This window comes from Ammospiza caudacuta, chromosome 3 (genome assembly GCF_027887145.1).
Source record: "Ammospiza caudacuta isolate bAmmCau1 chromosome 3, bAmmCau1.pri, whole genome shotgun sequence".
Lineage (NCBI taxonomy): Eukaryota > Metazoa > Chordata > Aves > Passeriformes > Passerellidae > Ammospiza > Ammospiza caudacuta.
Genome location: NC_080595.1, coordinates 12205243 through 12230917, shown reverse-complemented (window position 1 = coordinate 12230917; position 25675 = coordinate 12205243). Strand labels below are relative to the sequence as shown.

Below are 25675 nucleotides of genomic sequence, written 5' to 3'. Positions count from 1 at the left end.
AATCTCAGTATCAGTGGGGTTTTTTTCTCTGATGCTTGAGTTTATATTGCACTGAATTATTTTGGAAGAGAAAATGATAGCAGAATTTACTGGAGAAGAATAGTCTTGCCTTGAAAATGTATACACTTGCCTCAGCAAAGGAAAATCTGATCTATTTTTAGATATGCATGCTTTGATAAGGAGATAAGAGACATTAATACCCTTCCCACTTGAAAACCACTAGGAAGAGCTAATATGGAAGCTAAACGGGAAAAAAGGCTTCTTTGAATGTTGTGCAGGGGAACATGAGAGTTTGAAGGGCTCATTTTGGAGTATGCAGAAAATGTTAGAAATTATTTCCAGTTTCCTGGAATTTTGGCAAAACAGGGGGTATTGATCCACTGGTTCCCTCTGCTAAGAGGTTGAGTGTGTCCTGGGAGAAGGCAGAACACTGAATTGTTTATGGAAAATACAGTTTTTATGGAAATACAATTTTGACACCAGGCCTGGACTTCAGGGGCAGAAGGCTTATAGGGATGGAATTCCCAAGGGAAGAGGTTGGGATGAGGTCCTGGCACTTCCAGGGCTGCCCTGCTGGGATGAGGGAGGCAGGTGGAGCTGCCCAACCCTGTTCTCTAAGCTTGGAGACCTCAGTCTGGCAGTGCTCAGAAAAGGCCTTCAAGGAGAGGAGAGAAGAATGTGACAATTCACTGGCTTGAAAGGTTAAATTCAATGGTTAAATTATGGTGAAATAATTCTGTGCTAAATTTGGCACTGGATTTTTAAAAAAAATTAAGAAAGCAAATGCCAAAATTTTTAAACCACAAATGGCCAATGTTCATCCTAGTGCAATTTGTGTAGTAGTGGTGTTCAGCTTACTGAAGAATTTATTTGTAGGGCAAACTGTACTGAACACTTGTATTGCAGATGCAGACAGAGCCTGAATGGTACTCCCCATGCATAAAACAAAGAGGTAGGACTGCAAAAAAAAAAAAAATAGTATCCCCAGGCATAAAACAAAGAGGTAGGATTGCTTCATTTTCACAGAAAACACAAGAAAACTTTACAGAGGAGATAAATGGGACAAAAGAAACCAGCTTGCAGAAGGAGGTCCTTCCTTACTAAAATACAAGGGAAATTGCAAAAACGGGAAAGCAGTGGAGCTGAAATGGATGTATAATGCTGCACAAAGAATTTTGGATGGATTACACGAGAAACTGAAGCTCACTGTTTTAAGCGAGCTGTCCCTACTACTTGAAACCCTTTCAGATGGGCAATTTGGGTGTCTGCAAGTCTGCTCCATGTCCCTGGAAATTGTCTGGAGGCTTTTATAGATGGTTTCCCCCTCTTCGTCTTCCTCATTCCATCCGTGTGCTGTGGCCTTTCGGGAACAGCCCTTCTGCCCCTCCGCTGGTGCACGCAGAGGGGAATGGGCGAGAAGGACGCTTAAGGTACCACAACCGCACAATCCTGCGGGTTATTCGGACATTTCCCGAGCCTCGGAGGATCTCCCATCCCCGGAGGAGCTTTCCCGGCCCTGGCTGCCCGGGCTGCCCGGCCTTTCCCGGGGATGCTCGGGCGGGATGCGCCGGGCGGGGCCTGTCCCGGCCACCGCCCCCAGCCCGGCCCGGCCCGGCCGCTGCTGCTGCTGCGCTCCCGGCGGCGGGCGGGAGCGGAGCGGGCACGGAGCGAGTGAGGAACGGGACCGGAACGGGTAAGGAGCGGCTCTGCCCCGGCACGGCCGGGCCGGAGCAGCGGGGCACGGGGGGGACTCGGTCCGAAGTGGAATTTTCCCGGTAGCTGAGGCGCAGCCACGAAGTTCTGCCTTGGGGCGGGCCGGCGGATGGGGCTCTTTTGTTTTGGTGTAAGAACATGATGCATTTAACAGAAATATTCGGCTCCTTTTTCTTTTTTTTTTTTTATTTCTTTTTTCCCCCCATTTTCCTTTCCTTTCCTTTCCTTTCCTTTCCTTTCCTTTCCTTTCCTTTCCTTTCCTTTCCTTTCCTTTCCTTTCCTTTCCTTTCCTCTCCTCTCCTCTCCTCTCCTCTCCTCTTTTTTCCCCTTTCCTTTTTCTCTTTCCCCCTTTCTCTTTCCCCCTCTTCCTTTGCTCTTCTTTTCCAGTACAAGTGGTGAAAAGGGGCTGGTTTTGCCCAGGGGATGGTTTTGCCTGGGTACTTTAAACCACGGCGGAAATCGGGAGGGTTTGTGAGCCGGGCATCCTACGGGATTTCATTCCCATGACTTCTGCCTTGTTGTAGGGAGGAGACTGGAGTGTTTTTCTTTAGTACTCGAAGTGAGTTGAATTCCTGGAGCCTTTCTCATGTTTTCTTAGCGGTTCGGCTGATGATGTTAAAGCGTGCACGTAGGGTCGGGGTGTTTGGAAGCGTGGCTGCAGGAATCGCTCCCATAGATCCAGCGGGGGCTTTGGGAAAACGCCCGGAGCGGATGCAGAGGATGTGCTGCACAGGGCTGGGATGTTTGAACCGTGAGTCCCTCTAGTGCAGACCCCAGGGATGGAGCTTTAAGGATGGTGTAAACGAGAAAAAAAAATGTAGAAAATATCCCCTTTGTGGCTTTAGGTAAGTGCTCACCAAAGGGGGGCTTTGTATTAAAGTTTGTTGGTTTTTTTTTTTTTTTTTAAGGTGTAACTGTTCTGATATTTATGGGAAAAAACAAGGGTGTCGAAAAAACCGCTGACTAAGCTGTTCTCCGGACCCAAACGAAAGTTTCACAATTCTATGCTTCCCCGGTGTTTCTGCTGTGAGGTGGAGAAACCCTGACTGATTTCTCTCCAAACAGGACTTAGCTTTTTTTTGGGAGGGTGGTAACGACCGACTGGGGAGGAGGGAACAGAAGTTTTGGAGCCTGAGGCTTTTAAACAATCAGCTGTTCGTTTTGGTGTTAACTCGCTTTGCCCTGTCTGGGGACCGAGACTCTTCTGTAGCTGTGAAAGGAGAAAAAGCAGCAGCTGAAGGGAACACTTTGCGTTGTCTGATTTGTGCAAGGGGAGAAAATGCTGTGAGGAAAGATCAGCTGCCTCCTTTCCTCAGTGCGTGAGAGGAGGAGAACTCAGCCCTGTGCTCTGTAACCAGCTGTGGCTGAGCTTTAGAGTAATTTGTTTAAACAGGCCAGAGATTGTATTTACCTGATGCTGGAGCTGTAAATTACACCCCTGGGAAAAGCTGCCCCAAGGCAGGAATGAGGTCCTTGCTTCACGCTGGGCTTTGATTGTTTTCCTCCTCCCTCATGAATATGCAGTAAGTGTTATTTTCTATCTCTTCAAAAGTTTTTGGGGTTTGTAAACTTAGTGGCCCAGCTTGTTGATGATCTCTGACTAGCAGGTTAATGTGGGTTTGTAAGTTAATCTGTGTGTGGACATTAACTCCAGCATGAAAACTGGGCAGTGTTTGGCTTTGTGTTTGGGTAAACAAGATGCCTCTAGTCCAGCACTCCTTTTCTCCTGCTTTTGGTTGGTATAAATACAACCTGATGTCTTCTCCTTCAGCAAAGCAGGCTGCCCACGTGTCTGTCTTAAAAAGGTTTTGGAGAGGAACCCAAACGAGGCTTTTTTTGGTGTCTGTGTTAGGAATTACACTTTCTGACAGGACTGTCATCAGTTGCTATAAACAGTACTTGTATCCAAACGAACAAGGATTTAATCATTACATCTTCCCCTCAGTGCTGGCATTCCTGTAGGGCCTGAAAGCAGGGACAAGGGGAGTATCCCACAGATCAGGTGAGAGCTGCTCTGCCAGAAAATGTTCCTGACAGCTGCCAGACAGTACTTTTCATGTCTAGAAGACCTCCACAAATCTTATGTCATGGGTTATACTCCAGGAAGGTATTGCCAGGTGTTTTTTGGGCTCTAAGGCATTTAAGATATAAAAACTGACTCAGAACTAAAAGTAAATTAAAAAAAAAGGGGGCTGTTATGCTGTTCAGTGATTTTCCTAAATACAGTATTTCTGTCAGCTTCCCTACCTTTGATTACTCACTCTGAGATTAGTGGCAAGAGTTTTGAAGTGTTCTTCTGTGCTGTGTGTTCTTTGTGGCATTTCATCCCTCCCTTCCCTTGGACACTGCAAACACTACAAGAGAACCAGACTTAAACTTCTTTCTGTCCACAGCCAGCTTAATATTTTGATATGTGATCTGTGTGCCAAAGTACTCAGGCTTTTTTTTTTTTTTTTTTTTTTTTTTTTTTTTTTAATCTAGAGAGCTGCTTAATCCTAAAAACAACAACAACAAAAAAAATTGCTGTTACTAAAGTGGGACAGCCACCCATAACTGCATTTCTGCTGCTTCTTAGTCCATTATAAATCTGTCTCTGCCCATGGGGAGAAGAGAGGGAGAGGTTTGGGATGCTAAAGTACTTGCTAGAGCCCTGTGCAGAGCTGCTGTGACCACAGCACTTCTGTGGGATGTGCGTGCTTTCCTAATAAAAACATGTTTCCTAAACACAGTTAAAAAAATTGCTTCAGTAGATGCAGTAACATTCCATTAACTTAGTGACCTGCAGGAGTACTGCAAATAAAAATAGATTTATTTTCCTGTCTCTCCTAGGCCAGAGCATTTTTAAAATTATTATTAAAAGAACCCAACAAAGTTGTGTACAGTGAAATGACAGCTTGTGTTAATAAACAATTTACATGAATCCCTGCTGTCCCTTGGCTCTCCCAAATGTGCCTGTGGAGTGTAAGCTGTGCCATGACTGTGGTGATGCTGAGGAGGAGTGTGGTTCAGAGGATGAAGCAGGACTAGCCCAGGGAGCTCAGTGTGAGTGGGCCCTGTGGGAGATGTACATGTGACAGGAACACAGTGAAATAAGTGAATTAAATATGATTTACCTGTCTTGTCTATGCTAATAATGGGAAGAAATTAAGTGGAACAGCACAGATCAAAAGCCAACCTCCAGTAAAAATGCTTTTTAAGGGTTACAGGTTTGCAGTGAGCACTTTATAACATAAAAAAAACCAAAGGAGTTTTCACAATACACTGCTATGTGTGACTGTTTTGCTTTGAGAAGATGCAGTCATGCCTTGCATCACCCCTTGCAGTCACCTCTTGCACACAAGTGATGTGTCTTAGACGGCACTGTGATATCCAGAAAAGAAGAGAATAAAAAGCTCTGAGTAATTGATAATGATTTAATCAGGCTTTTTCTTATTTCTTCTAGGAAAAACAAGCTTTTTCTGTTAAAGGTGTTCACTAAAGCATAGAGAACCATTTTGTGGTTCTCAGGATTTAATCCAGTTCTATTTTGAGTTGGTAAAACGGTTCCTAGTGTCTTGGATAGCAGGCTGTGTCCTCCTGAGGGTTTCCTGGCCATCCCATTTGCCAGCAAATGGGGCATGAGCAGGGTGCCCCTGTCCTGGCTTCCCTGTTCCAGCCAAAGATGCACAGAACCACGAGTCACTATACCTGTGTTGGTGACACCTGGGACAGTCTGTCACCTCCTGAGGTGGGGAATCTGCCCAGGAAACAGGAAAATGCTGGGATGTCATCTGCAGGAACTGACTGAGAACTCAGGACTGATGTGCTCAAGAAAGATGCTCAGACTCGTGCTGGGTACTGCTGTTTGCTGTTCTTACACATATGCCAGAGACAAAGGTGGTTTTTATCACTTTGGTTACGTTAAAAAGAAAACCAAACAGGTTCTAAGTGTACCCGTGGCTCTTCTTTATGTACCAGAATTACGCACTTTGTGGTGTGATGCAAGATGTTATTTCATCTCCCTGAAACAAAGCAGTTACATGTAGCTGTGGCTTGGGAAAACTGCCTTTTTTTTTTTTTTAATGTTAGAAAGCGCTTGTTGCAAGCTGTGAGCCTTGGATGTTTGGTAGCTGGAGGCTGATTTTTGCCTGATTCTTTCTCCACACTGTTCCATTCGCTGGTTTGTGTGTTCTGTAGGGGGTCTGGATCTCCTCAGGTGAGAGAGGTGGCCTGTGGGGTCAGAGGGCCTCTGCTGCTTTTTGCAGCTTCAGGTCGGCATTCCAGTGTCTTTCCTGATGGCAAAGATACACTGGGTCTCTATTTTAGTTTCTATTTTTTTAAATATATTTTTAAAAATGATTATTTTTAATTTATTCTATTTATTTTATGTTATCTCATTCCTAAAGTTATGTTCCTGATAAGCTCTGCAAAAACCCCCTGAGAGGAATGAGGGTGCAATCCCAGGCGGCTGTGCAGCTGTGATTTGTAAAAATCCCTCGATCCCTTTAGGAAATACCTTTGGTTTGTCTCCATAAAATCATACAGACACTTCCAGTAAATGTCTCTAAGCTTTTCTGCCTTGATTCCTGCTCCCCACTAGGGAAGCAGGGAAGGACAAAGCTGATGTGACTCAGAGAGGTGATGTGACTGTGGGGTGAGGGAGGGTGTGGGAATCGCGGCTCGTGTCCATGGGAAGGGTGGCTGAAGCTGATGGAGTTACACACAAGACCAGTCATGCATGAGGTTTTGTTGTCTTTTCCAGGCAGATTTGGAATGACTTCACATCTGAGTGTTAGGGAAGGACTCCCAGAATGGATCTGCACATGAAAAGGAGTTTTTTTTACAGTGTGTAACAGCTGAGGCTTGAGTGATTATCCATGGCAAAGATGGGAATTGTTCTGAGTAGCTCTGCTAAATTTTCAGATCCAGTGGATATCCTCAGCATCCAACCTCCTCCTCTTGTCAGCAAGGAGAGTTACTCCTTTGGGGATGATCCACTGCAGGCACAGCTGAGCAGAGGTTAACAGAGATGTGACTCTGGCTGCTTTTCTTTCATTCTCCATTTGGGAGCATCCCATAGGATTTCCCTCTGGTGTGACTCTCATATCAGCTCACAGCCTTTTAAAGCAGAGCAGCTGGAATTTCCTCAGGCCTCCATCATGCAGTGCCTGTGGGATCCCTCCCTGGCTGCATCCCAGATGCTCTCCTGGTGTGCAGGGACAGCAGTGCTGTGAGCTGGTGGTGGGGAGTCCCCCACACCCCAAACCCTGTGACATCCTCCTCTCTGGAGAGTGTTTTACCCTCTGCCCAACCCTTTTCTCTATCAAAGAAAGTGAGTGCTGTCTCTCCTTGAGAGTTGTGATGGGCTGTGTTGATACCCTTAAAAATGTCAATTTTTTCAGGCTCGTGCCTTCAGGCAGGAGCAAGCAACAAGGAGAGGTGTTTGAGGGAGCTGGGCCTGCCTTTGCTCTGGGGGCGTGCACACTGTCAAAAGCTGAAACCCTCAATTCCTCCAGCTCTTGGGGCCAAGAGCAAGGAATTCCAAATTAAACAGATTAGCTGCAAGCCCTGAACTTCTCCCAGCTGTGCCTATGCCCCAGAGAGTGAGCAATGTATATAAAATGTCACACTGCACTTTGAAGTCGGTGTATTTTTGACTATTACACCAGTTCCTTATTTTCTAAAATGAGTAATGCAGTGGGAGGCTTAATTCATATCCCAAATACAAGAAAATGCCAAGAAATTCCTATGTCCCATCAGCTGTGACTTTTGTTTATGTTTATTTCAGACGTATAGACTGGATACATTTTTTTATGTGTATTTAGGATAGAAAAAGCAGAGTTAAATAAATAGAAGTGAAGCCACATGTAATATCAAAGTAAAATTTGAGGCAAATCATCATAAATCAAGCAGTATTTTATGTAGAAGTTGTGCTTCAAGTTTTTTTCTTTTTTTGCAGAGTTAAGTAATAACCAAAACAGTGACACAAATAATATGGCAGTAAAACACAGAGATAAATCTGCCATGTTTTTCTTGGATATCACAAGGGCTTAGAAACATTTAGGGTGTTTTATATACCATATGTGCTTTATTGCTTAAACTGCAGAGAATTTGTACCTCCCTGAGAGACTCTTGCACTCTGTGGCAAAAAGCTTGAAGGATTCTCTGGGTGTTTGTGGAAAGAAAAGCAACAACTCGTGGTGTGGTTGTGGGACAGCCTCACCACAGCGTGCACAGCATGCAGAGCTTGGCATTAAATTTCCGTATGGCCTGTGTGCAACAGACAACCTTGCTCCTGGAAATAAAACTGACATGTAGTGGTGTACGGGGTCCATAGTTTTTCTGGAAGGGTGGAAATAAAAATGGCCAGGCGCTGTCCACAAACAGAGGAGCTCACGGGAAGAGCTCAGCTTATTTGGAAGGGATTATTTAACTCTTTTGTCACACTGTATGTAGATGAATCTGGGTTTTTTTTTGAGCTGGGAGCAAGTAATGAGGCTGGTGTTTACCCAGCTGAGCCAGTGGCACACATAAGTTTTGTGCTTGGGTGTTCCAAAGAGAATTTGTTTACAGGATGTGTAGCTTAACAGTTCTGGAGCTGCAATGGCCTCTGGAGCTGGACAGGCAGTAAGGAATGTATTTATAAAATTATGCTTTTCTGTGTGTTGGGAGTGTGAGTACTGTCTATTAAACTCTGCATTTACTTGCTTTGTGCTTTGCAGAAGGGAGGTGTTTCCCTGACCTTCCTCTTTAGCTCCTCCAATATTTTAATAGAGGATCTTAATGTTTGAACACAGGGGCACGTGCTTGAGGGTTTCAATTGGTGCCAGGTTTTAGGGAAGGCCCCTGAAGAGAGGGAGATGTGCAGGGGGTGCAGCTGTGCACTGTGTGGTGCAGGGGGTGACAGGAGGCCGTGCTGTCACAGCGTGGTGGGGACATGGCTGATGGCACACCCTGAGCACCCAGCTGCATCTGGATCAAAAGTGCCAAAGCCAACGCCTTGGGATGCACCTCAGAGTGAGCAGGGAGTCATTATTAGTGCAGGAAATGGTAACAATATCCCCCAGCAAGGCATGGAAGTTGAGCTGTGTTTTTGCTGCAGATTTGATCTGGGATTTCTGAAGCAACAAAGGACCCAGGGATAGCTACAGCCTGTAAAATCTCTCAATAACGGGATAGGATTTCTCTTCTTTCCATCCTCAAGGTATTAAAATGAAGAAATTAAGCTGCAATGACTGCTCATTAAATGCTGAGGGAGTGTGTTAATCTGATAAATGGGAAGATTGTTTTCAGGCAGAAGAGGATGAATTGAAATGAATTGCAACTTTTGGGTTCACTGGAATTAATGCACCTAGGATCAACTGTTATTTCAGCTTTTTTTTTACTGGCAGTTTCAATATTCTAAAAATGGTATTTCCTGCCTCCTCTCTGAACAAGATACCACACATGCTTGTAATTTAAATGTCACGGGCCCCATAACATGTGTGATCAATGGTATCTTGTATCATTTTCCTTTTACCCAAAGCATTTGGGTTACATTTATGTGGATCCCATGGGGGACCTTTGCTTTTTGGAGGGAAAACACATCTATCCTGAAGCCTGAATTTTAGTTTGATTTCAAGGAAAAACATCCCAGTTCATAGGAAGGAATTTGGAGCACAGTTTAGAACACAATAGAAATTGAAAGCATTATTTTATTGCTTTGTGCAGATGTAAAAGAATCAGAGAGAACAAGTGATGTAAAGCAGCATAAGACTGATTTTTATTTTTTTTTAAATAGTAGATGAGTGGTGCTATCCTTAACACAAAAGAGGTTGCATTAGCATGACATTCTCCAATCAGCTTGTAAAAATCCATTTGGGCTTTTTTCCTCCATTCCTAGTAGTCATTTTTTGGGGATCAGTGAGCAACGTTGCTCACTATCTATTTCAACACTTGTTGCATGTGTGTTTTTATTATAATCAGCATCTTTTTTTCTTTTTAAAAACTCCCATGTAACTGCAACAGCAACAAGACCTGAAAGCTGCAGCCTCTGACAGGTACACTGAGGGCATTGTGACTGCAGAGGAAAGTGATTTTTCCCACTTTTTTCCATCTGGGAAAGTGGTTTTCTTCATTGACACTTACTGACTGAAGTTAAATGTTTGGCAGGTGGAGTTCAAACATCTTTTTGTTTTGTAATGGGAAAAAAACCCCCCTGCCAAATAATCTGCAACATCACATTTGAAAAAGGGAGTAGTAACAGACCTTGGGGGGAAAAAACCCCCCTGAACATCTGGGAATAATAAAGGACACTGAAAAATTCCATTTCTAACAAGAAAAGGAAACAGTCTGCAAATGTATTCTTTATTGTAAACACCCGATTTTGTGGTTTCTTTTCCATTGGTGCATCTCAGTGTTGTGTGATTTCCCCTTGAGCATGGCTGTGGTCACACGGGAGGGTTGTGGCAGCATCCCCAGAGCCCCTCCACAGAGAAAGGCTTCTCTCCCATCCACATTGTGTTTGTGTTTGTTTTCTCTCTCTGGCCATCCCTTATCTCCTGTAAATGCCAGAGGAGTTTTTGGTGGCAGCCTTAGAGGCTGTTTCCTTATGTTCTCCTGTCCACCAGGCTGCCCCAGTGTCCCAGCTGTTCCAGGAAAAAGCCACACCCCGAGCCAGCATCGCATTAGCTGCTCCTAACAAATGGGGCTTTGAAAAGAGGGCTGAAACCTTTGAAACTTCAGCTCTAGAAATAATTAATGCTGAAAGAGCCATGGTGGCAACAAGAGGGAGAGGAGGAGAAGGGTGTGATATGGGAGGAAAAAGTGATGACCAAGTCAGAGACCAAATAGCTGTGATTTTTCTTTCCATTGCTGCGCTTTATGATGAAGTGATTGTGTGGGTGAAGGACACACTGGTAGTTGTGTGTGTCTGAGCTATGACAGTAATTTGGACTTGTTTGCTCCTTTTTTCTCTCTCTCCTTCTGTAAGTGGTGATTAGAGTGCTTATAAAATAACTAGCATAGTGCAAATACTTTTCTGAACGAAAAGGTCGAGAGTTCAGAACCTAATGAAGGAGCAGAGTCCCCCTCTGTTGAGAGCTCTCTGTTGGCCAGCCTCAGAGTGAGCTGATTGTGCCACAGCTTATGGCACTTTCTTACTCGCTACAAACTGCCCCAGAAATAATGGAGTAATGATAAAAATAAAAATAGACACTTGTAGCACAAGTTTCACTTGCCTGAACTGCAGCATGTCTAGAAGTGAACTGTTCTCTATGAGTTACAGATAAAGAATGGCTTTTATGGTTATGTGATTCTGTAGTGCAATTAAACAGCCTGACTGTGGCTCTCTGTGCATGAAGGGCAATAGCTCCAAGTCATCATTAGCTGACCTTAATTACCAGAGTAATGTCCAGGCAGGTGGTTTTTGTCTCTGTGAACTCCGCCTTCCTTGTGCTTTCAGGCAAATGTGGATGTGTTCTGACAGAACAAGAGTAACTTTCTATCAAATGAGCCGTGTTTATATGTGCCCCCCTGCTGTTTCATTGTACTCCATTCCTCCTCAGGCGCTGGCAATTTTTTGCTTGCTCCCTCATCAGGCAGGAGCAGTGGGGAGGAAAAACTCTGGGGGCAACATGCCCTGCATAAGGATGCAACGAGCATTTAAATTTCAGCGCACAGTTTAGAACCAGGAAGGCAAGATTAATGATTTACTGGTTGCAGTCCTGCTCAGAGGACATCCAGCTGAGCCCTTTTACCAAAGACACTTTGTTTGATGAAGTGTAGTTTATTAATTGGTTTAAAGACCTGTCCTTTTTCCAGGCCACCAGCCAATTCAGTGTTTGGCAGATGTGAGTGCTGTTGCTTGGCCTTGACTTGTGTTTCATCAGCGTTTTGTCTGCGGTGCAGGCTTGCAATCTGCTCCTCAGCAGGAATCTACTGCTCATCCTTTGGGCTAATTTCTTGTTTAAAAGTTTAATGCCTTTCCAATGCTTCCTTATAACATTTCCAGTTAAGAGTGTAAGCCTGGGTTGACAGAACTGATGTAAAGGGATTCCTGCCCATGTCAGGCAGGCATCCAGGCTTCTGCCCTGATGACAGCAGCATGTGTACCTTTGCCATCAGCACTGAATTGCTGCAGCTTTTCATCAAAAAAATAATCCCTTCTCTCCCTCCTGATTCTATTTTTGGAGACAGCTGCACCATTCTTAGTAAAATGCCGGGAAGAAGGGGAAACCTTACCCAGAGTAAATGCCTGGTATGGAAAAATCTGTCCATATTTGAAATGATGCATAAGCTGTATAGTATTATGTTGTATATAATGAAGCTGAAAGTATTATTCAAGCAATCCTGTACTGCTGTGGGGCATTCTGCTCTCTCTGATTGAGAGGCTCTGTGCATCAGATGCTCTGAACAGCTGTAGAGCTTAGAACTCCCTTCAATCCCCAGCCTGGGAGAGCAGTGGGGATTCACAGGCAGTTTATCAGTTTCTACACAGCTTTCTCAGATTATACATGTAAAACAAAATACACTGGATTTGTGAACTGCTTGCAAATTTGAGCTTTGAGTGATTAGAGTTTGATTTGAATAATGTTTTTTGTTTCTCCATAGATGGCTTGTGGGTGATGCGCTGTGCAAGTGCCTCAAGTTTTCCTACAAGATGTGTTCCCCAAACCCAGCAAACTGGGTCACCTTTGATGACGAGCCTCTCTTCCAGTCACCTCAGAAATTGGTTGACAATCAGAGTAGCTCCAGACCCAATGGCCTTAAGCTCAACCTGTGCAGTGTTCATGATTCTTTAAACAGGCCATCCTCTACAGGCAGCACTCCGCTCTCGTCTCCTGTGGTTGATTTCTACCTGAGTCCTGGACCTCCCAGCAATTCTCCACTTACTACACCTACCAGAGACTACCCAGGAAACCCCTGCATTCCAAAGTCTGGGATTCACATGCTTTACCCCATCCCTGAATGGCCATCAAATGTTAACCCTTCTCCATCCCCTGGGACGTGCTCATCCCTGGCCTCACAGAAACTGAGCAGCCTTCCTTTGAGCCCCTCACCTAATGAACATCCAGGTAAGACTTTGATCTCCAAATCAGCAGATGCAGGAAGTCCTAACCCACCAGGAAGCTGTGAGGAGCTGGCTCCAGGACACTTCCCATACTTCCACAGTGACTGTGCTTTTTCCAGTCCTTTTTGGAAGGAAGGGTGCTCCCTCAGCATGTCTCCAGCTAATGCCAGCATGCACAGGAAGGACAAAGTGCTTGACAGGAGTGGGTGTCATCCTAGAGACAAAGAAACATGTAATGATCAGAAAAGTCTTAACCAGGGCTCTTTCAGCTACATCTGTGAGAGGCTTGAACACCTACAAGCTGACAGCTGTGAGACCCTGGAAAACCCACCCATCTCCAGCAGCCGCGCGTGGCACAAGCTCTGCCCCGCCATCCCACGCAGCCTTTTCAGGAGCCAGAAATCAGACGGGTGGCCATTCATGCTGAGGATTCCTGAGAAGAAGAACATGATGTCATCTCGGCAGTGGGGCCCCATTTACCTGAGTGTCCTGGCTGGAGGCGTGCTGCAGATGTATTACGAGAAGGGCCTGGAGAAACCTTTCAAGGAGTTCCAGCTGCAGCCGCAGTGCAAGCTGTCCGAACCCAAACTGGAGAGCTACAATGTCTCAGGGAAAATCCACACTGTGAAGATCGAGTGCGTGTCTTACACGGAGAAGAGGAGGTACCACCCCAAAGTGGAGGTGATCCACGAGCCAGAGGTGGAGCAGATGTTGAAGCTGGGCACCACCGACTACAACGACTTCACCGATTTCCTCGCCACGGTCGAGGAGGAGCTCATGAAGCTTCCTACTGTTTCCAGACAAAAGAGGAATTATGAAGAGCAAGAAATGACTCTGGAAATAGTGGATAACTTTTGGGGGAAAGTCACTAAGGCAGAAGGAAAACTCGTGGAAAGTGCTGTCATCACACACATTTACTGCCTGTGTTTTGTGAACGGCGGCGCCGAGTGTTTCCTAACACTGAACGACCTGGAGCTCCAGAAGAGGGACGAGCGTTACTTTGAGAAGGAGCAGGACAAGAAGTGGATCGAGATTCTCGACTGCCATTTCCATAACTGTGTCAAAGCGCAGGAATTTGAGCAGTCACGGATTATTAAGTTTACACCCCTGGATGCCTGCAGGCTGGAACTGATGCGTTTCAGGACGTGCTACAATGGGCAGGACCTTCCCTTCTCTGTGAAGGCTGCAGTGGTGGTTCAGGGGGCATACATTGAACTTCAGGCTTTCATCAACATGGCCTCAACTGCTCACATCCCCACACGCTTACCCTCTGTGAAATACTGTGAAAATGTTATGATACGCTTTCCTGTTCCCACACAGTGGATCAAAGCACTTTGGACCATGAACCTGCAAAGGCAGAAATCCCTAAAAGCCAAAATGAACAGGAGAGCATGCCTTGGGGCTTTGCATGAGGTTGAATCTGACCCCGTAATCCAAGTCTCGGTTGGAACAGCAAAATACGAGAGTGCCTACAGGGCCGTGGTGTGGAAGATTGACAGGCTTCCAGACAAAAATTCAAGTAAATAATTTGTGCTGTGGGCTTGGGTGTGTGTCTTCACTGGGTTTGTGCTTGGGTTTTTATCTGTTGCTAGAAGCCAGAATAATTTTTTAGGAAAAAAATCTTTTAGACTTACCAATTTCTTTAAACCATGATTTCGTAATTTATTTGATGGAGGCAGGTGTACTGTCAGTCATTTAAAGTGTGTGGCGTCATGGAAGCGGAGCTGATCATTCAGAGTGAATCTCAAGTCTGTAGCAGTAAGGCTGAGGGAAGGGTTTATGCTTCCTGTGTACCAGCAGGGCGATGGCTGGAATGGGAAGCAGAAGTTGGTAAAATGATTTATTAACCAAATATCACACAGGTAATAGAAAAGGTGGTATTGGCACTGCTGGGTCTGGGCTTTCTAGCATCATTTAAGAAATGGAAGGTATGATACAGAACTAGAGGGTGCTGTGATTAAATTTGCTGTAGGAAGTGCTGTGCTTTTGCCAAGGATGGTTTCTGTTACCTCTCTCATGGGTTTGTGCATTGAGATTGTACATTCATGGCAATAACTGCACTGACAAAAAATGCCTCCCACTTTATTCCCATTTCTTTCTGGTGGTGGTACCTCACTGAAAACTTGTAGCAGTACAAACAGCTACGTTTTTAATTTCACATATGGAAGTAGTTAATTTAATTTAAAGGTGAAAATATGACTTTTTGAAGAAGAAAAAAATATAAATATTTGAGTTTACAAGTCCAATTTTTAGTCATATTACCAGTACCTTTCTAAAGGCATATACTACTTTTCTAAAGGCAAAAAAGTCTTGAGGAATACAGTATCCTGCTTCAAGTTCTGCAGAGTGAAGGCATTTGATCCTTTGCTTGATCCTTTGCATTATGTGTACCTGAGGCTTTGGGGATCTGTGTAAGACAAGGGCACCTGTTAAAGCATTTAATGTAAAGTATCTGTAAAATCTGTACTTTTGAAAAAGGGGGTAAGTGTATGTTACTAACATATGGATCTTGTGTTATCCTGTGTGGGCTAACTGCCTCTTTAAAATGTCCAGAAAAGATTTTACCTTCTTAATCCCAGTTTCAGGCATTCTACTACTAATGGTGGGGGAAGAGCAATGACAGAGGGAGGGAAGTGAAGGGCATGGACTGAAAAATGGACAGGGAGGGCAGAGGAGTGGTGGAGAGATGTAGGAGAATGAGAAGGCAGAAGATTCTCTAGGTCTTCAAAATCCCTGTCCTGTGCTCCAGGTTTCAGATTTGCACCATGTTGCTATGACATATGTGCTTTCCCAAGGCTTACAGGACTGTTTGGGCAGCTTTTAGTATTCTCTGCTTTTTAATGTAGGTTTCTGTAAAATCAAGTCAGCAGTTAAGGCAATTTTAAAGAAGAATCTAAGTCTTACAAATTTCCTGCAGTTCTTTCACCTGAAGATTTGGTGTGCACAGTTAACTTCAGATTTAACTTATTTGAAAGGAAGAACTGTTTTTTTTTTTTTTTTTTTTTTTTTTTTTTTTTTTTTTTTGAGGCATCTCACAACATTATTTTCCACCAGTAGCTTAATCTTCTGACATTTGAATAATTCCTCTAGCTGAGATCTGCAGAATCATTTGTCTCTGTGAAATGTTCATGCATTTGAAAAAAACATTTTGGTAGTAATTCTGCCCAGTCAAATTTTAAGCCTCTATATCAAGTGCTCTGTACACAGTTAAGAGTTTAAAAATAGAGTTGTCCCAAGGCTTGCCAAAAGTCTGGAGACAGTCAAACTAATAGAAATATGTAAACTTTCATAATGTGTTTACCGCCGGCGGAAAAATATGCTGAGGACTTTGCTTGAAAGCCTTTGTCCAAGGCTTCTTAAAATAAAATTTTAAAAAAGGAAGGGAAAAGGAAAGGTTGCTTACAGTTATATTGTGGCTCCATTTATGGGCATTGAAATATGTTAATATCCACTGGATTCTACTGGAGTGTTTTCTTGGAAAAGTGCTGGCCAAGTGAAGTCAGTAGGAGCTGCAAGAAACAGCAGACTTTTAAAAGCTGCCTGTGCCTATTCAGATATATAGATGTTATATTTGGAGTCAGAATTTTAGCATTATTTTTTAAAAATGGAAAAAAGTTTTGAAGGGCTGATCCAGTGAAGTTTCTGCAATTTGAGTCTATGTTTGTGAAACTGGGGCTTAGTGTGAGGAAGTGCAGAAGATGTTATGATTTTAGCACAGTGCTGGGGCCAGACTTTGCAGCGGAGAAGCTGTGTCAGCTGCTTCCCAGGGAGTTCCCAGGGGGCAAGAGAGACTAAACTGCAAAGCACTGTGCTCTAATCACTTGCTGTGTAAATTTGAGCCCTGTGATTTTTCCTGCTAGGAGAAATCCTCCATCCTTGAGCCGTTGTGTAAAGCAACAGTTCTTCAGCCGCTTATTTCTTATTTCATTCTGCATCATGGAGGCACTGAGGAAGCAGGTCCTAAACAAGACAGCAGACTGGAGGCTGTGGCTGCTGGCAGCCTTGTTACAGCATCTGTGCATGGACTCTGCTGTGGGAGGTGATGTGGTTCCCAGGAACCACCAGGTGCTGCTTTTCTTATCTTCTAAACTGCCCAGGTGGAAACTCAAAGCCATGGCTTTGTCGGGGGGGCTCCATCCCTGCCCAGCCACCTCCTCCTGGCACTGGCACCACCGTGAGCTGGGGCTTCGTGGTGGCACTGTCCCACTCCTCTGTTCCCTATGCCCTTCTCCCAGCAGGTTGGAGAAATGCACCCATTTAGAGGTGGCTGCAGGAGTTACTAGCTTCTAACAACCCTGATGTCTGTAAATCTGTCCTTAGTAACTGTTTATGTTTTCATGTTCAAAGTAAGAGTTTTAGAACTGGACCTATTTTAGCAAAATTATTACATAACTAAGATAACCAGTACATTATTTTGGCTTAAAGTGCTTTGCTTCATGAGCCTTTCTCAGATCAAGGTTGGTTGAATGCTACTTACACAGGTGAAAAAGGGCCAAACTGCATTAATAAATGCAAAGTTAGATTATTAATTGCTTTTGAAATGCTTTTTGAATTCTAAGTGATATTTGAAATCTAGTTTCATAGTTCTACTGCTCTTTTGTTTGTTTGTTTTGGCTTTTTTGTTGGTATTCCTTGGAGACAAAGAGCAAGAGTTTGGAATACTTTTAAGAAACAAGAGCCAGATTTTCACATTTGAGCAGACTAAAATCTCTCAATTCACAGAAGTCTTAACAAGTTGCATAGACACCTAAACTGCAGGGTTTCTGTCTCATAAATTAGATAGTAAAATGTCAGTAATCTCCCTAGATTTTTCTGATTGCCTCTCAGGTGTGGTTTGATTTCATCAGTTCTGGTGGTCATGTGTTGGCAGTGCCTGATAGGCCACATTTTGGATAGCTGGGCTTGAATGTGTCATCTTGAATATGTCAGGGCTCTGAATATGCCACCTTAGCACACTGTGCCTGCTCCAACCCACCTGTCTCTCTCCTCCTGGCCAACACCTGGCTTTTTCAGCATTACAGTTTCTTTTGCAAAAGGATCTTCTACACACAGCCTCTCATTCTTCTTCCAACTCCAGTGTGACACAAGGCCTGGGAAGCAGTGGTTTCATGGAGCAGAGATGGAAAGAACTTCTCAGTTTTAGGTGAAAACTGGGGGGATGTTCAGAGCCTTCCAGAACGCTGGTCAGTCACTTTGTCATCTGACAGCTGATGGGAAGAAGTTGCTCTGTGCTCCCAGCACAGCCCAGCAGTGGCAGAACTTCACCACAAGTGAAGGGGTGAGTACTTCCCTTTGACATTGGTGTTGGTGCAAGAGGCAGATGGGCTGGGGGAACCCTGTGTTTTAGGAATAGGCAAAAAGGTCCAATGGAATCTGTTCCAGAGGACCCAAGGGGTTATCCTTATCCAAATCCCAAACCTGTTGTCTCTGCCTTTGCAGGTTACCATCTAAGGAAAAGGAAGCACCCCAGAATTCCCAACACCAAGACCACCTCATGGCTGTCAGTCAGCTGGAATATAAACCCAGAGGTTTCTCTGGATAGTCCTGAATCACAACTATGCCATGTCTAGCAGGGACACTTTCAGCAACAGCCCAAGAGGTATGGCTCATCTGTGCCTGGACTCAGGTGGACATCTGGATTATCCAACATTTACCGTCCAATATCTGCCAAGGAAAATTCCAAGCTGTGATTATTTCTGGATTCCATTTCTCAGAAGACAGAATAGTTTCTAGACAATTCCCATTGCTTTTTGTTTCTTCATAGGCCTCTCTCCCAGAAAACCCAAAGAAGATTCTGAATTTGATCTCCAAAAGCCCTTAGATGTATGCTGGTTGCCTTCTACCACAAATTAACTACAAGCAGCAAACTCTTTTTCCTCAGATCCTTGGTTAACCACAGCTTCAGAGGGCTTGGCCTTTTCCCTGGCCAGGACATGCCATGGCATCTTGGTGCTGCAGTTCCTGCTGTGCTCTCCAGGATGCTTCACTTGTAGCTGGCACTGTGCAGAGTCTGTGCAGCCCAACCCAGGAAACAGCACAAAGAACAGGTCAAGTAAGTTGTGTGTTGCCAAGCTGCATCCTGGCACCACCATGGGAAAGGGGAGCAGGTCCTGGGAGCCAAAAGGAGCACGGTTCAGATGGGATCACATCTTGCAGTGTGGCTCTAACAGGATGTTCCTCACGGTGTCCTGTTGCTGGGATGATGGAGGAGTCAAAGATGGAGAGGTTCCATCAACAGAGGTTCATTCCACCATGTCCAGGCAGACTGGAAGAGGGACTGAGGACCAAGAGAGTGTTAGTGCAGCAGAAATGGCCTTGGACACAGCAAGAGGTGACAAGCAGCAGACCATGGACAAGGCTCACATCACAGAGGTGCAGAGATCTGCCTGTCCCTGGGCACAGGAGTGATGAACACCATCTCCTCCTCATGCTTGTTCTGTGCTCCACTTTCATTCTCAAGACAGTGGCAGGTGGCTGTAATCCTTATTTCTGACTTTGTTCCCTCCTCCATTTCCACAATAAAGTCCCTGATGTTACAGTTGTACTTGTCTCTGTGTTTTGTGTTATTGTCCTGAGACATCAGCCGTGTGCTGCCTGCCCCTGGCATGGCACTCCTTGCAAACTGGGGATCCTTGTGCTCCAGTGCCTTGCAGGACCCCCTCTCCTGAGCTGTGCCCAGAGGGCTGTGTCATGTCACAGGGAAAACCTGCAGCACAGACAGGCACCCACCCCAAGGCTCCTAGGAGCAATGGAGATGCAGCTCTTTTATTTATTTCTGCCTTACAAAATGCCTGTGAGCCTGTGGATGTGGAATATTAGCATGATTTTCCCCAGGGGATGGATAAAGCTCAGTTAATGTTAACTCCATCTTCAGTATTTCCTTTATTCTGTAACAGAATTGATTCCTGTCACTGGGGGAAGTCAGTGCATAAAGAATGGGACATTTTTCCCTGAACTTCAAGATTCCATTCAGTGTAATGGATGAAAACCAAATATACACTGCCAGGCTTGCCTTTGACAAAATACAGGCAATCCTTTTTCTTCTTATTTTTTAATTTTTTTCCCCCTGCCTGCAGCCAAAGCATAGTTAGTTATCCATGCTGGTGATTAAAATCCTGGAGAGAAGGAGAAATGCAGAATTGCTACGTTTTGCCCTGGAGAATTTGGAGAGGATTCTTTTCATTATATTAAATTATCCTGCTTTCACACACACAGTCAGTCTGCTGACTTCAGTTGCTTTGGGAAGCAGCTTTCACCCTGTGCTCCTGTGTGCCAGGAGAAGTGCTTGCCCTTATCATTGCCACATGTAAGAAACGCTGAAGCAAGTGATCCTTAGGATCATCCCTAGGATGATTAAAGTAATTCAGAATATGCTGCACAAATCCTTAATGACTCTGCTTTATTACATCACAGTTATTTTAGCAGTACATTTTTTTGTTTTTTGAAGAAATGGGGTATGTTCTTTTCCCAAGCAGACAGGGACTCCAGGTAGCCTTTATCCTGGCAGGCAGGTGGGATGTATCTTGTTTGAGCAGCACTCTGAGCTGCGCCTTTATCTTTCTGCTGTGGACATAGTGTAATAAATGATGGTACACTAGATAGCTGTAGCACTTGAAATAAGCACTGCAGTAAAATTTCTACAGCACAGAGCTCTGGAAAGGGGGTTATTGGACACAGGACAGCATCTCTGCCCTGTGCATCTCTGCAGCATCTCTACACTGGGACCTTCCAGTTTTTATTTTTCTCTCAGAGTAAGAAATGCATTTTTAAGGGAAAAGTGAGATTCCATCAAATAGTTTGAATTTAGCAACAAAGCCCTATATTTGTAATATCCTCTCAATGAGAAGCTGAAAGGATCTGGTAAATCTTGTGCAAATTAATTTGTAAAATTGCAATGACTGTGACAAGTGTGCTGAAGCAGACAGAAAATGAACAAGGGGCCACTTTATGCCCAAATAGCAAAAGACAATAGATAGAATAACCTTTTATCAAACAACAGCTCTGTGTTTATCAAAGGTAAAGCTGTGCTCTCTTGCTAGGAGAGGAACCTAAACAAAGAAAAGATAATTCGCTAATGGTGTGGTGGTTTTCTTTTTCTTTCCCAAGGTTTGGATCACCCACACAGCCTGTCTTACAAACTGGAACTGGGATCAGACCAGGAGATCCCATCTGACTGGTACCCATTTGCTACTGTCCAGTTTGTTGTCCATGACACCTGTGCCTCAGGAACACAAGTGAAGTCCCTGGGCATAGAGAGTGACCTGCAGCCCCAGAAACACGTGGTGCAGAAAGCTTTTTACAGCTGCCAGGTATTCTCAGAGCTATGCTTTCCATGTTTTCCTCCTCTTCTCCCTCCCTGCTCCCCCATGCAGTATTTGAAAAGCATATTTGCTTTGTATTCGAAACATATCTTGCATGTACTTTTGATAATGACTTTGAGCAAAAGAATAATTAAATAATAATTCCTTGTCTGATCAAAGATGAGACTGAAAACTAGAACTGTGAATGCACCTGCTTTTTTTTTTCCCTCATTTGAGCTATTTTTGGGAGTAGTGGTTTTGAAATCTGTTGGGTCTGGAAATATTTTGATTTTGTGTCAAAGCTTTTTTTCATGCTGTTGCTGCAGTTCACACTTTCCATGTCCAATTATTTGCTAACTCTACCTGCTGTTTTTTGCTTTCTACCTGCAGGTTGAAATTGAAAAGAAGTGGATTAGGCTTGATGGAGAAGACCCAGATAAGGCTGGCAACTGCCTAATGCAATGAAAGAGGACAGGAGGCACTGTCACAGGATATTAGTAGGAATCAATCTCCATAGGAAATTCTATTGTTAGAAGAAGGGCAGTGACCTAGTTTAGGGTAAACACGGTCATTGAATTTTTTTTTTAGTGCTTATGGGTTTGAGTCTGCAAATCAGTGCTCATTGGACTGGCCTGCATTCAAGTAAATTTCCTGTCACGGGAGTCCTGGTATGAGCAAGGTCTCCTTGTCAGAGCAGCAGGATGTGAGCACTTCACTGACTGATTCTAATGTATTGTTTTCCTGTTGTGTGACTGGGGAATGATCTCACACTCCCTACTGAAACCCAATGGCACTACTCAAAAGGTTCATGTCACTTGGACATGTAATACTTGCTAATAAAAACTCATGATCTATCAGCACCTGTGTAAGGTCCAGAAGGACCAATTACATTTTTTAGTGCTGTTTGAAAACTGAAGTCCCTCATGTTTTGGCTCTCCTTGATGTATGTGTGTAGAACAAGTCCAAGTAATATTCTCAACAAGAGCCTTAATTAATGAGTTGAAAATTGGGTGATTTCATTGGGAAAAAGGGTCCTCTGCATAATAATACTCTTTATTCTTCTGTGGCTGCAACTGTTCCCTCCTCAGCACTTTTTAGGTCCACTCAAAGTAATCTCTTGGGCAAAAAACCCCATATGGTGGATGTGATTGAAGTTTCTGTGCCAGCATTACAGTTCCTTTTCACTGCTGCAGCAAGTGAGATAAGGGGTGGATTCTCAGTGAGTGTAAATCAGTCCAGGGCCCTTTCATCTGATGGGGCTTGGAGAATTTACACCAGAGGAGGCTTCCCCCCACAAACTGGAGAAAAGAGTGGTTGCTGCTGTTTGCTCTGTGTCTCCTTTAGGATGCAAGCTCCAGATGTTGGTATGGAAACTGCAGGAGCTGTGGCTTTGAGTAACTTTTAAGACATGCCTGGAAAGGGAGATGTTTTCATGCTCCTGGCTCTAAAGGCATTTTCCATGGGGAAGTAATGCAGGAATGGACTGTCACAAGAGACATGAAGCTGTGATGCTTCATCAGGCAGCCTGAGCTACTAATCACCAATGTCAATGTGTTAATTGTGTTTTCCACAAACAATTGGCCTTTAGGGAAAGGTTTTAATACTTCCCTTCAACCATTATCCCCTTTGCCATTTTCTGCAGGCTGTAATTCCATGTCTGAAACAATATAATAAATTTTAAAAATGCCCATGATACCCTTTTTTTTTTGGGCTGCAGTTTTCTTAAAATTAGCCTTACTTCAAACTAAAATTAGTGGAGAACAAAAATATAGGAATGCACTGCCTCACTTTATATTTTGTATAGCTTGTAACTGTTTATATGAACACTGTGTAAAAATACAGATTAATGGTATTCCCCAAAAGTAGAAATATGTGGGATATACACAGAGAAAATTACCAGTCTGAGGAAACAGAAGACCATAATATGAACCTAGTTCATCACAATAAACTTTTTCCCCCATCCAGAAGCTGAGAATGAAATGGGTAATAGATTCTACAGTAAGTCCTGAGGGCAGGTTTTTTATGGGTATTGCATTGCCAAAGCCCCAAATAGACTATTATGGTATTTGGGCTTCTCTATATATCCCTTTTTATTAGCAGATTATATTGTTATAAATCTAAGCAAGCGTTGGACTGTAGCAGTGATCTAAATATGTCTCAGCTGTTGCCTCCTCTGTCTGTGTTTTGACTTGAGAAGCCATTAGCACCTTCAAGTAGTGTTTGGTGTGTTTTATTAATATTTAATTTTGGTTTATATTCTGCTCAGCTGAACTAAGGGGCACAGTGTTGCCACCAGGGCAAAGTGTTTATACTTGGTGACATGGCAAGCTCTGCAGTTTGCTGAAGTCCATGGCTGTACTACAGCTACAATATTTATTAACCTCTTTGCTCAGTGAGGTAGAGGAAGCAAAATATGCATTGCAATTACCTGCAGTTACCTTTGTCTGGGGCTGGCTTGTTTTGATTGGCATTAAACAGCTAATTCAGTAAACCTGCTAGCAGTGGTTACTCTCCAGAGCCTGTCTCACCCAGCTGGCCCCTATCTTTCTGTTTTTAAGCAGGAGGAACTTATATATCTCCATTCCATCTCTCTGTCATCTTAGGATCTCCATTCACAGCACTCACCTGCTGGGCACTGGGTACCTGGTGGTGTTACAGGTCCTGCAGAAGCTGTGGCTGCTGCTGTGCTCTCAGGTGTCTGCTGTGTCTCAGGATGTGTTTGAGGAGCCTGGGTAGTGTTCACCCTTCAAGATACGAGCTACTGTTTGCAGTGAGTGGCTTAAATAATGAATGATCACCTTACAAGTCACCATTCCTGTTGGAGAGTTGTATTAAGGTGTTATGGTGCAAATGATCATTCAGACTTACTGAACTCAATAGCATAAAAAGGTCAAGCCACAGCTTTATCTGTGTTGCAAACCCCTGGATTTTCATTTGAGGCTTGCAAGACTCGTGATTAACTTTAATCAGAGTTAGATGAGGATAACAGGGAATTAACTCCATAGAAATACTGCTACACTGAAAGAAAGTTACTCTGTTTAATACATGGCTTTCAGTTTAAACTGACAATTAGTGCAGCCTAAGATTGAATAATTGCCCTGTTCAGTCTCACACTGATGTTCATATGCCTTGATGTCAGAATATTTAAAAACAGGCTGCAGTTTAATGAAAGAAAATTTGGGTTGTCTGACTTCTTTCCCCGCCATCAAATTCCAACTTCCTATTATATTGCAACATGCCAAACCAGAAATAACCAGGCTTCTCCTTTCTTCTGTGTTGTCTTGAGCATAACTTACTGACCAAATATTCTTAACTTTAAGACTCATTGCTAACATTTCCCATGAATGTTAGCTGCAGTTTTCTTAAAATTAGCCTTACTACTGGTAGTATCAGCAGCTGATACTGATCAAACATATGGGCTCTGAATTCTTTAGGCTACAAGTAGTCTAATTGTAATTTTGGGAAGGACAATGGACATGAGGAACAGTTGCTATAAGCTGTTGGGATGCATAAGCAGTATCCAGCTAGCAGAAGGACTGGAGCTTTAAATAACCCATGAGGTGTTGGCACCATGTGAGGAGCCAGGTTTCACACGTGTCTGATCTCTGCTTCCTGCAGCGAGCGCCTGCAGCCACTGAAATGCTTCCAACTGCCTGGGTCACTTCAGATGCTGACATTTCACTAACATTTACTTCAGAGCAGTGTTTAGATGTTATCTGTGTTTCCTTCACAAAGGACCAGCAGGGTTTGGGAGATTTTGTATTTAAAACAGAAATCAATGAGAACAACTATTTTTATAGTGTGTTTGCCTTACTTAGTGTCGTATTTGCTGAAACCGACAAACTTTATCTTTGCATTCATCTTTCTCGTACTAATTGTATTACTCCAGGTAAATGGTACTTGATGTAATTTTGGATTCAAACACCCATTGAAGTCATTGGAAGCCTTTTTACTGATAAAATGAGGTCTGCATCAAAGTCTCTAAGAATAAAAGAGAGGCAAAAAAAAGAAGAAAGGAATAGTGGTAATGGTCTGTAGATGACTTTTTATGTCAGTAAGTAAGAAACCTGCAATGCCTGCTTATTCCAACCAGAAGAGAGCACAAAGGGTAAGAAAAGAGGTGTTACTGCATGCCACAGCAGAAGCTGTGCAGAGATGGGGAACAATGGTTCTGTTGCCCCTGGGTAGAAACTCAAGAAATGAGGATGATGATGCACTCCATTGAGCTTGATACCAAGCCACTGTCATCCTTATGCTCCTGGCTTTGTTTTCCTCCAGATTCTGTATGAATTGTCCAAAAGTATTTTACATCTGAACACATATTTTCACATGTTACTTTTGGTTGTGTTTATTTTACCTGGCAGACTTCTTTGCTGTGGTATTGGCGTCCATACTCCTATTTTGCATTTATTTGTCTTTTTGTTACTTAACACAGTAACTAACTGCTGCAGTTAGTAGTTCTTAGCAATAATTTTGATAACTCTGAAGCAGTGCTGTTACTTCTAATGGAAACTATAATTTTATTTGGGTCTTTTGTCAGTATAAGTGCAAAGAGATCATGCTGATAATCTTGTAATAACATTTTGTAGATTGCATATTGATTAAAAAAATAAAGTTGTATTTCAAACTAGCA

The 25675-nt window shown here is 43.6% G+C and overlaps 1 protein-coding gene across 3 annotated transcripts; it reads left to right on the top strand.

Moving 5' to 3' along the window:
• The first annotated feature begins 1649 nt into the window (after positions 1-1649).
• On the top strand, positions 1650-25675 carry STON1 (stonin 1). Of its 3 annotated transcripts, none has more exons than XM_058801621.1 (4): positions 1650-1693; positions 12283-14261; positions 20849-21051; positions 21433-25675. In XM_058801621.1, exons 2-4 carry the CDS (start codon positions 12332-12334, stop codon positions 21505-21507), a joined length of 2208 nt encoding a protein of 735 aa, XP_058657604.1. In that variant the 5' UTR covers positions 1650-1693; positions 12283-12331; the 3' UTR covers positions 21508-25675. The 3 variants fall into 3 exon arrangements, with proteins under 3 accessions (XP_058657604.1, XP_058657605.1, XP_058657602.1); XM_058801622.1 differs by lacking the exon at positions 1650-1693 and adding an exon at positions 1800-1843; XM_058801619.1 differs by lacking the exon at positions 1650-1693 and adding an exon at positions 2319-2464.